The sequence below is a fragment of the Lepisosteus platostomus genome, chromosome 9, assembly GCF_059453375.1.
Source record: "Lepisosteus platostomus isolate fLepPlt1 chromosome 9, fLepPlt1.hap1, whole genome shotgun sequence".
Classification (NCBI taxonomy): domain Eukaryota; kingdom Metazoa; phylum Chordata; class Actinopteri; order Semionotiformes; family Lepisosteidae; genus Lepisosteus; species Lepisosteus platostomus.
In genome coordinates this window covers 23,098,100-23,110,358 of record NC_142619.1, presented here as the reverse complement: position 1 = coordinate 23,110,358, position 12,259 = coordinate 23,098,100, and the positions used below count along the sequence as shown (strand labels likewise).

The 12,259-nt window shown below is 32.9% G+C and overlaps 1 protein-coding gene across 5 annotated transcripts in view; it reads left to right on the top strand.

Moving 5' to 3' along the window:
• lrriq1 (leucine-rich repeats and IQ motif containing 1) overlaps positions 1-12,259 on the top strand; it is a 51,758-nt gene that overhangs the window by 33,757 nt on the left and 5,742 nt on the right. For 2 of the 5 annotated variants that reach the window (XM_088647212.1, XM_088647208.1), the window contains exons 24-27: positions 202-246; positions 8,418-8,535; positions 9,398-9,458; positions 11,942-12,062. In XM_088647212.1, coding sequence (XP_088503338.1) covers positions 202-246; positions 8,418-8,535; positions 9,398-9,458; positions 11,942-12,062 — 345 coding nt within the window. The remainder of the gene's footprint in view (positions 1-201; positions 247-8,417; positions 8,536-9,397; positions 9,459-11,941; positions 12,063-12,259) is intronic. The other 3 variants (XM_088647209.1, XM_088647211.1, XM_088647210.1) reach the window with 3 other exon arrangements.

The following is a 12,259-nucleotide window of genomic DNA, read 5'->3' as shown; positions in this document are numbered from 1 at the left end:
GTACCTAATTTTCCGACCTCCTGTCTATCAGCTGTTATATTTAGTCTCCTTCACGCTTTGTAGAGCAAGGTATTTCTTTATATATACCTTTATGTATATCATGAAAATCTATATATTGCAATGTAATTTCTATGCACTATCCAATTTGCATATACAGTACATATATGTGGTACCTAAAAGTGTTTTTTTTTTTTAATTCAGCAGGATTTCTGCTGTACAACGAAATACAGAAAGATAGTGTACAAGGTAATTGCCTTATTTGGACAGTTCAATATCAATAAAACTGTAAGACAAAACAGATATGCTGGCAGATAAAAATAATATTTTAAGAAATAAGTTATTGTATTTTTTGATTTTGTGCCAATGTAAGCTAGTGCTATTTTTTTCTTGGTTTTCAAGTACAATGTGAAAAACCAATTAACTGTAGTACAATAATAAATACCAGTTATTTAATTGTAACTGATATGATTATATACAGTTTATAATCATATATATATATTATACGGTATATATAGCTTATGTTTGTAGCTACATTTCCAGTTGATATTCATGAGACTGCCATTTGGTGACTTTTGGATTCTCAAAGGATACCAGAAGTATCCTCTAAAACAATTATAATTAAAGTACTTCTTTTCTGGATATGAAACCACATTATATCTCTTTCATGGTTCATTTGGACTGAAAATAACTTGTACAGAAGTTTTGACCAGTATTGTTTATGACAGATCTGAGAATTTTTCCTTAATGTCTCCTGAGATCATATCCATGCTGTTCTGGGGATCTAAAAATTCATCTTGTTAAAACACTTCAGTTAGTATGCTAATACCACAAATAATAGCATCCATCTGTTTGACATTGGTAGAGCTCTATTATTTTAGCAACTGCCAATGTTCTGTTGTATAGCTTTGTTAAAACGTTTCATATAAAAGCTGAACTAATTTCACAGACAATGCAGGTAGACAGACATCTCATATTTAATTAATTCATTGTCAGGTGTTCAAAGTCACTTCTCAAGCATGGTTTCAGAGAGGTTACTTGTTGTTCTCAGCCCAGGTCATGTGAAGCCTTGACATAAAGACATGAAAATGTGTGTTCATTGATTTATAACACTGTACTTTGATTTTAACTGTGTTTAAATCAAAAACTCATTTTTTCTTTAATGCCTTTGAATTTTTATTTGGTTGAAAATGGATGGATAAACTAGGCCTTTAGAATACTGCCTTTAATTGACTCAGTTGAAAATTTGAGAATCCTATTAATGAAAAAGTCAGATATCTTGTGCAACCGTGTCTTAAGAATCTATTATTGGAGAGTAAAATGAACAAATTCATTGAAGTCTCTTATTTTTTATTGAGTACCAAGAAAATGTTAGAAATGTTTTTTTTAATGTTACAGCCTTGAAAGTTGTACATTAATCTGTTTATCCATTTTCAGCACTTTAATTTCATAATATTTTATTCAATTTAATTTAACTTGAATTATTAAAAAATAAACATCCTGTAGATGTTGTGTTGTGAAACACAATAACAGAGTAAAGGTGAAACAAAATAAAAGTAACTGGAAACTGGTTTACTGATAAAGCTCATGTCATTGATGGCATCCCTTCTAATTTTTGTCTGACTTTATCACCCCAATTAAATCCACATTTGCTTTAATGCTTAATGGCATATGTCCATTAAGGAAAGTTTTTTTTTTGGCGGGTTGTTAATATGGTCATCATATCCCTTTTATTGAAGTATGAAGTCCTAAATATTCTGCAGATTACATTTCATTGATGGAATTTACTGAGACACCAAATTGTATTTGGTAAGGTGCTTTCTCTCCAATTCGAGATGTGCAGCTTAGTTCACTGCTATCAGATGAACATTATTAAAGGGTACCAGGCTTCTGATAACACTCTTGCCTTTTGCACATTATACTGTACAGTACATGTAACTAAAGACATGGTCTCTTAGTGTGCTGTTCTGTAATTAGATGCTGACAAGGCTTCCTACCTTTGGTAGGAATATTTATGATTGGTTCTGAATTATTGTGCTTGTGCTAAGGTTTCAGCAAAGGTGTTTCAGCAATGATGTTGACAGGCAATAAATGTTCTTTCTTGTTTGCCATTTGGCATGAGCAGTTGCCAAATGTTTCAACTTTGTTCCTCACTCTTTCTTTGGATTGTGTAGTTCAGGCTGTTTGCCAGTCTACCAATTGTAATTCTGTTATTGTTTATAATTTTTAATATTCTGTATTTTTCAATGCAGATTATATACTGTTATTATATCGATATGTGAGCTATTGTCTTAATGCCTGCTTCAAAGCTAACCATTGAGGAAAATTGATTGTTAAAATGTTGCAGAGGAACAAGCTGGCCTACCTCCAACTGAACCACTGGTCAAACACTTCAGACACCTTGTATTGAGATTAGTGCTCCTTTACAAACCTCCACGGTAAACAACATTAAAAATATGTTTGCACTTGAAGAGATTTAACTCATTTGCCTTCCTTCTTTTAAAACTCATATTTCCATACTAAAAATGAATATGCTCCTACACTTATTTTTCTTTTTAGTTCTGTGATTTCACTTTTCCCTCCTTTAGGCTATTGGGATAGACTACATTCTAGAATTTCAAAATTCATACGGAAAGGGAAGTGACCATGTATTAAATTCTCTATTCTATAGCATGAAAAGTCTGCAGGAGCCCTGGCTTTGCCAACATTTTAAATTTTATTTCTACACCTTTTGTTTTGTTTCTATTGTCTGGTGTAATTCTGATACTCCTGTATTTTGGCGTCTACTTGAAGAATGTCTGACCTTGGTATTTAGACTTCAAGACCTGATTTATGATGGGGAACTTTTAGATAGTGTACATTACTGTTAAGTCCAAAATTACACAATTACTTAAGATATGGAGTTCAGCACAAAATTGCAGAAAACGTGGTATGTCCATTCTATCAATTAAAGGTAATTCTCCTTTCTGTTATTCACACTGGAAAAAAATATCTGAACTTAGTGGTAAAAAAAGGATTGGTCTGCCTTATGCTTAATTTTAATCTTTTTTTTATTGCAGGCTTCATATAAATCTTAATCTGTGGTTACTCATCAATGGTTAATAACGTAAGGACTTGATGAAGATGAAGCTATTTCCTGAGGCAATATTTGGGATGATACAGTATAAAATTTGTCTGCAAAAATCCTCTTAATTGAATCCTTGACAAAAAATAATGAAGCTAGATTTTAATGCATGGTATACACTCTGTCACTTTGAGGCACATTTATACATGTTTTGGTTGGAAATGTCTAGAGGTGTTTAAATTCTGGAAACAGGTTTCACCTTTTAAACAGAGCAATCCCCTGTTCTCACTTGGTATTGTTGATGATGACTCCAATCTGGACCTCTTGCAGTGACAAAAATAAGACCCAGTTGGCTGATCTGACTGCAGCTAAAATGCTGCCAAATGCTGGGACTGTGCTGGGAGCCTCCACATTCCTTCTCCTGGCACTGGATCATGTGATCCTGACCTGACTTAATATCATTTATATGGAATTCCCAAGTGCTAGGACCTAAGGTACCAGTGAGTGGACAGCAGGGGCTAGGAGTGCTGCTGCTGACACTGTCAAGGTCCTCTTGCATGGAGTTTGTGCTGAAGCGTTCTAACTTTTCTTAGGCATCTCTAAGGGAGGACTTGTAATCGGGTACCACTGAGGTACAGGGAAGATGGGGGATGTGACTTTATTAATGTTTTTGTGTTGTTTTGTTAGGGCAGCAGGCTGGTGTAGCGTTTAGCATTGCTCTTTGGTTGCACTTGGGTTCTGACTTCAATCCATGTTTAGGGCAGCTTGTGTGCGGAACTTGTTGTTTTGCCAGGGCCTTCACTTTTCTCCCACTTTCAAGAGACATGCTGTCTAAGTTAAATGCCATCTCTAAATAGTTTCCCATATGAGTGAATGTGCATCGGCTGAGTTCAGGTCTAGTCTACCATGACCTTGCATTAGACTATAAAATTACTAAAAGTGGATGGAATGAAAAGGTGTTTGAAAATAAAACTTAACAAAACAACTCTATAAACCTGTGTTTCAAGAAAGAAGTAAATTTGGTTCTGGGATGCTACACCTGAAATTGTATAATGTTTTTAATGTCTTGAAAGGAAGAAGATCATATGAGGGATTTTGGTGTTTTGCGTATAATAGTTTAGGAAGAGCTCAAAAGAATATCAGAGGATATTCTTTTCTGCTGTATTAATGCAGTCAGACAGCATTGGGAGCTTGGTAAAAACTTACCTTGAACATTGAACTTTATGAATCTAATGTTTTATTCATTATGAAAAATAATTAGAACTATATTACTGCTGCAAGTTTAAATATTAAAACCTATTTAAAAATGTAAGAACTACTAGTAAAGCTAATGAAGAAATATAATCTAATTATTTCCTTAGACATTAAATGTTGTTATTATGGAAGAGTGTGGACATTTCACTTTAAGAAATTTTTGGGTTTTTTTTGTTGAGGTCTATGGAACCTCAGTCATTATTAACAAGTTTTAGCAGTCCTTTTACAGAGCTGTAGAAAGATCCAAATGTTTTGTTTTAAGCAGTGGACTGTGGTTGCATACCTGCGATTTGTTATATGCTTTACCCATGTTTTGTGTTGATAATGAAGGAATTAAGGTAAATATATACATATTTTCACTTTCAGTCATTAACAATTAACTTTAAATGTTAAAGTCTGCCATTTCCTTCTATGACCTCTGAATGACCAGATAGCCATTTCCTTTGCAGAAGTAAGGTCATGACCTGGGCCATACAGAGCAGGAGACAGTCCATTTTTGGACTTGCTGGCTTTTTAAACCTACTAATTAACATTACAATAGTAAAAACACATTATACAGGTGCCAAAAAATCAATTGCAATATGTCTGCGTTTTGTTGATGTCAGTTTTGATCATTTTAATTTAGAATAGTTTTAAAGTACTGTTTTGTTTGTAGGCTATTTAGCCTTAACAATTGCAATGGCAGTTTCTTTTAGGTTAAAAGACTACTATGTTGATTAGAAGTATGATAAGTTTTAAATAAAATATAAATTCTTATATAAACGTATACATCTTATACAAAATAAGAAATATAAAATTTCACATTTATTACTTTTTGAAAAAAGCATTTAGGATTAGAAGTAGTGAGTCAGAGGATAATTATTTGGAATTTAGACTGGAATTTTAACTTTTTTTTCTTTTGTCATACATTCATAAAATAAAGGCCTATGTTAAATGAAAATGTCATTATATTCTCAAATCAGAAATGACAAAGCTGATAATTGATGACAATTTTATGGGGGGGGGGTTACGTTTCTTGCTTTTACCATGAAACTCAACTTCACATGCTGGGATTGTAATTTTTGACTGGCAAGTGGGTTCACATTCGGATTCAGACTGCTTTTGTATAGAAGGCTGAACGTGTCTGAATAAACCTATTGTTCCTCTGCAGCCTACGCATGCTGACACAGCTACCCACCTGAACTAAGTATTAAAAGTACTATACTTCTATTTAAAAGGCTGTTTGTTGCAGGTGTGTTTTCTTATTCATTCAAACATAATCTGTAATCTGAAACATAATCATAAACATAATCTGTAAGCAAAGTAAGCAATAAAATATGAACTGCGTTAGGAGAAACTGAATTCGTATTTTAATAATATGTGTTAGTCTGGAATATTCAATCTTTCAGTTATCCCTTACAGATAGATAAATGTCTCAATAATGTTCTCTGCCATGGATTTCAGGAACTATGTTTAAAAAACCTCTAGTGCCAAAAGTCTGCGTGATGTGCTTCAGACTCTGAAAATTCACCTAAGTGCATACACTAAGGCTAATAAACTGCGAGCTTTATTTTTGTACAGCTGTAGCTTACACACACATACAGAATCTTTACATTTGATATAGAAACTGATTTGAATGAAGATTTCTGGTTCATTCTTTATAAATTAATATTTTAAATTAAAAATATGTAAAATACATTTTAAAACTCCAGTAGTTGCTGTTTTTTTTTTTTGCTTTAGTTTGCTTTTCTGCTGTTAAAATTCAAAGGTTACTGCTGTGAAAGTTAATTCTATGTTGAAAGAAATAACTATTTTCAGGTGATATTTCATTTTTTATTTGTGTTCTAGTTTTGACTAGAAGAATAAAGAATCTAAATTATATGTTTTTTATTAAAAAAGAGTGCAATAATAGTTATCATTACAAAAATTATGTTGGCTGTATGCTATCTGTCTCGCATTTTGAATTATACTTATTCTTGTGTATTGATGATTACGTAGACATTTACATGCATATCTGTCATTCTTTTTCTTGATTCCCTGAATTTGGATTCAAGTATTAATATTTTAACAAGATATTAAAAATCATTGCATTCTTTTGCTTATGTTTAGATTAAACTGCAGATGACCTTGATTTGTTTGCTCAGAAGAAGGTTTCTAAAGTGCCTGCAATGAGTCCCTTTTTAGGACTTAATTGCTGCAAGCCTTGACCTTCTTGACTGTCCGTGACTGGCCCAGAACAGTTCTATTCTCTGATATCGTGACATGGCTCCTGTTACCTCGATGGTGATCTTAAGGTTGAATGATACCCCTGAGAGCTCTACTTAACAAGCATGACTCCTGATCTCCTCAAGGGTTTGGGGAGGAATAATAGGGAACCTTGTGCATACAATTAATCTTTGTCATTAATATGTTAAGAATGTGTTATGTGTACAAAGTGTATTAGTTTAGATTTTATGAACAGAGAAAGAACTTTCCCATTTGTGCGGTCTGTTTTTCTCACCCACATCCACTGCTGTCACACTTATTCTTCTGATGGAGAGCATAATTCTAAAAAAATATTGAATCTGCAATAAATGTCAACCATTGAATATATTGTGTGTATGTATGTTACATACTGTATTAAAGTTAATTAAGTAGTAAATATTAACATTTTGACAACATTAAGTGCAATTTGAAGTAGCTTTTAATTTGGCCTCAGGGGATATGTCAATCAATCTGACTGCAGATTTTAGTTAGTTATTAACCAAGAACAAATGCTGTAAATCTTTACAGACTTTTACTCCAGCCTTGAAAACCATGAAGATTTTTTTTATTAAATAAGACATTCGTTTCCTCATAAAACTGTCACAAGCAATTACTAATGGATGAATTACTTTGTCTGGAAATGTATTGTTGTGGGTTGTCACAGTATTTAAACTTAAAAATGTCTTGACTTGGATATCCTGTTTGCTGGTTGTTTTAGACTGGCGGTCTCAATTTTGTGGTATTAAATCTTATTTACTTATTGCATTGCCTTGGGCAAATCTATTACACTTTAAACCTGAGTAATGTTCTACAAGCCACTGTGCAAAACAATATACTGTACTTCATTTCATATTATTGAAAAAAAGGCATTTATCTAGTGATAATACACAACTGGGTGAATGACATGGTGATTTGTAATATTTTTAGCTACATCCGCAAAAAATAAGCTATTTCTCCATTCAGTAATGTGGAGTAGGACATAAAGAGTTGATAACCAGTATCATTTAGTAAAGAATGGAAGAAGCCAGATTTGTATAGTTTCGCTTTTTGGATATTAAAACAGAATAGATTCTTATCGGTGAAAAAGGAAAACAAAAATTTTGTAGTGGCCTTTTACAGTATATCAAAATGTTTTGTTTTAAATTTCAAACTTTAAAAAAGGAAGGAAAACAAAAATAGGCAACATCACATTAGTTAAGATGTTAAGAAGATTTATTTTCAGCTTTCAGATTGTTGAAGCCAATCATTCATATTATACATAAATATTACCCTCGAGATAAATATTCTTTTATCTGGTAATTCCGGAAGAAAGCAGACATAAACATTGTTCTGTTTGTTCCACTACTAAGTTAAATTTTAAAGGTTTGTTTTTGTAAAAAAACATAATTTATGTGTCTCATTAAAACTCTTCAGAATTCTGATGTGGCTGCTTCTTTATGTGGTTCAAAGATGTTAAATTTAAATAAATTCTTAAAACCTGTCATTACAGGTATGTATAGTAAATCTGTTTATTTTTTGTCGGTAAAATACAATAAAAGGATGTAGAATTTCATGTTTAAAACCATGTTGATAAAGCAGTCAGCACTGTTAATAAATGTTCCGACTCAACAGTTCAACAATACAAAACAATTGAATGTTTTCAGAGTGAATACATGTAAACCTTGATAGTGGGCACCATGTTTTCTTGGATATTTAAAATTTAAATGTATTTTAATCCTCTTGAGAAACACCACATATATTGCTATATTTTCAAATTAATTACTGTACTTAGTGTGCATGAAATTACAGTTTATACTGTATAAAATGTAAACATTAACCACAAGTTTTATTTTCTTATTCTTATTTATGTATTCATTTCCTTAAATCTGTCTCATTTAAGAACTTGCACCTTCGGACACAATAAAAGGAGATCAATCTGAGGACAGTAAAGAAAGGACATATCAGTGGCTTCACACACAAATTGTAATTTCTGACACCAGCTCCAGTTTTATGAAAAGGTGAGATTTTTTTTTTCTTCAAAGAACATTTTATGCCCATATGGAATTTCTGTTCTGTCTTGGAATTGCTTGTATATACTTGCCGTATCAATGCCGTATCAATGCTGTGTTAATTACTGTTAAGCAATTATTGGGCAAAATAGTAAACAATTAAAGACCAAACATATTTAATTATGGCAACCTCACTTATTATTAAAGGCTCATTTACATTTTTAAATAATAAAGATTTTCTTGACTCAAAAAAACTTTCATAGTTGGCATATAGTCAGAATAGTACAACTGACCTAAATCAACAGGACAGCACATGGAGCCGTGATTAAACTTTGTGCTTTGCAGCACTGGAGCCCAAGGTTTAATTCCTGGGATATTATCTATGTGGGGTTTGTATATTCTTCCAGTGTTTGCATGGGTTTCCTCCAGGTGCTCCAGTTTTCTCCAAAGACATACTGGTAGGATAACTGGCTACAGGGAAGATTGACCCTGCTATGACTGTGTGTGTTTGTACAGTATCTGTGTGTGCAGTGTGTACAGTATCTGTGTGTGTGCCCTACGATGGTCTTGTCCAGTGTGTATCCTGCTTTGTGCCCGTTGCTAGCTGGGATAGGTTGCTGCTGCCCTGCACCCCTGTATTGAATGTGGTTAAAAATGGATGGACCTAAAACTTTACATGCATTAAATATTCTTCAATAAACTGTTTTGTGTTTTTCTAAAAGAGATTAGGGCAAAGGCTGTACAAAATTTGGTGGCATTGTTTACTCTATGTCTTGCCATATACAGAAGAAAAACCTGATTATCCACATGAAAAATGCATTTTTCAGATGAACAAGTTAAATAATATGGACATTTATGGACATTTTTGCAGTGACCGTTTCCTTCCAGAGATTGATCCTGATGTTCTGAATGGTGGACGGGTTCAGCTTGTGGTAAATATACATCTTTGGAACTGCTTTTTTGCTTCACTGCTTAAACATTTTTGTTTTTATTTTTGCTTAAATATTGTGTGCCTAAATGTAACTTTGTTAATCATTTGTTATACATCAGTTAAAATGGCCTGTGAATTTGTACAAGTGATTCTGAAAGGCTGATGACTGCCAATAGTGTGGGAGCATTGCAATGTTTCATTATTAGAATTTATACAAATTGAATTTAGTTATAGATTAACAACTTGATTAGAATATAACCTGCTTCCTTAATAAGAAAAGATTTGCACCAAAAAGACAGGAAATATTAAGAATGTAGTTTGTATGTTTACTTCGCAGTAAGGTGGAGGTTCTGTAGTTGTGGTATAAGCTTCCCTGAGTGATTATTTTATGTGCATAAATTACATGATATTATGTTACAGTGAAATTATTATTTATATGAACATTCAATGTTGTGCTAAAAAATCTGTTCCCAAATCACCCTTTTAATTATTTCACTTTATTATTTTATTTTTGTATAATATGAAGAAAACATATTTACAGTACATACAATTCTTATATCTTAAGAGAAACACCTAATTATATGTTGTGTTATGGAGTTGGCACATTCTAAACCTCTGATATGAATGTCATAGCTTTGCAGTCACAGACAGCTGTTAGATGCTTTTTATGATGTTTTTACATCAATGTTAATAATGCAATTAAAATAAATCCAAAAGTACAAATTCTATACATTAAATAAAAATAAAGAGACCTCATAGGGACCTACTAATTATATATACTGTATATTCAGTTCCATTACTGTTGTCGTGGTAGTTCTGTTCTCACTAAATCAATTTTATATTTATCTACTTCCTTTCCTTCAGTGTGTAACAATTCTCATTTCTATTCTTCCATTGGCGGCCAACCAAAAGCGCACTTGTGGGAGCAAAGCATCCTCAAGGATAGTAGCAGCCCCCAACAGCAGAAACAGAAAACTGGCAGCATCCTTCCTTTCTTTAAATCTGTCTATATAATCTTTCTTTAAATTGGTTTGACAAACCGTATTAGTGGAAGTTTATTTTTTATATGTATGAACTACGCTCTGGGCCACAGGTTACCCTCCACTGCTCTAGAAACTCTTTGATTTTGGAGTGTTATCTTGGTTTTCTTGAATTAATGGGCTTTCTTACATATTGTGCTTAAAATAGCTAATACAAAAAGAATAAAAATACAAGTACAGTACTCTCCATCAGCATAAAATTATGGGAAATAATATACAAAGTTCATGAAACTTCAGGCGGGGATGGTGAGAAGGCTCTGGCCTGCCATCTGCTTCGTTTAAGTAGGTAAATAGAAGTCTAATTTAGCATACACATATGTCTGGGTAATACCTTTAATATTGTGCTTAGTACAACAGTGCTTTATATTGATTAACTGAGTTCGTAACATATAAAAGTTTTTTTTTATTCTTTTTGAGAAAAAGAGAATGTTACATTTCTGGGTGACAGGGGAACTGCTGTTGATCTACTGTGCAAGAAATTATTATGATTAAAATTGCTTTTTAACCACTTTCACAGTGTAAAGCAATTGTAAGATGGCCACAAGAACTGTGTTACCTAAAATGACTTGGTATATTATGGTGCTTACAGAATGGTAGAGATGGAGATGATTAGTATATCAAGGTAACTTTTTTCTGCTACATCAAATAGTATGTTACCTTTTCAATCAAGAGTTGTGAGATATGCCCGACAGAGGGCCCATTGGTAACTGTTCAGACGTAATCATGACCATATGTGCACCACGTTGGTGTGTGCTATATCAGCATCATCATCTTCAGCCTTTATCGATCCTCAGCTGGATTATGCCCCCCCGACATTCTTCAGCAAACTCCTTTCTTTGGTTATCCTCAAAGGAAAATATTTAGAACATATGTAAAAGCCAGTGAGCACTTCTGTGGTGAAATTTAGTGTTACTTTCAAATTTAATACCAAATTGGCATTTAGATGACCAAAACTATTTTTGTCCTGTGGAATAAACACATTCTTGTTTAACAAATGACAATGTTCAATAATCTGTTATTATTGTAGCCAATAGTAGTGGTTACAGTATAGTCAGTAACTTTACTGGCTTATTATTAATTCTGTATTTTAATGTAACAGTTTCTCTTTTCAAATTTAATTTTAGAAATCTAAGAATAACTGACCATTCACTCTGATTTTCACCTCTAGTGATGAACATTTCATACATTGTTATTATATTAAACAGACTTAATTCATTTTTATTGTTATTTCTGATAATCATCATCTTTCATAGAAATAAAATTCTTTGCAATGTGGTACTTGCAGCTTGGTGTAAAAATAGAAGTGGGAGCACCCATTAGTGCTTTAAAAGAACTCATATTTCATGAATGTGCTGTTTATTTATTTAGAACTGTAGCGTGAGCTGCATGAAGAAATGACAGATTTTATTTCATGTTTGTGTCTGTTCACCCCTGCTGCTCCTAGGCAAGCCCTGTAAGCAGAGAAGGTCTGGATCAAGAGACTCTGTCCATGGCCAGCGGTAGTGCTTTGACTCAGCCTTGCAGAGAATATAATCAAACACACAGACACTCAGTAGGACGTACAAGTGAGTACTGAGATAACAGATTTGAAATTTTACATTCAAATTCAACGCTTAAGGTAAATGTGTTTGATCTATGAAATCGCCTTTCTTAACAAATGAACACTCAAATATTTTTTGAGAAATGTAGTTATTTTGGGATATATTTGTAGATCATTGCTGTTTGAAATGGTTTTGAAAAATTAGCTTTACTAGCAGTAAAA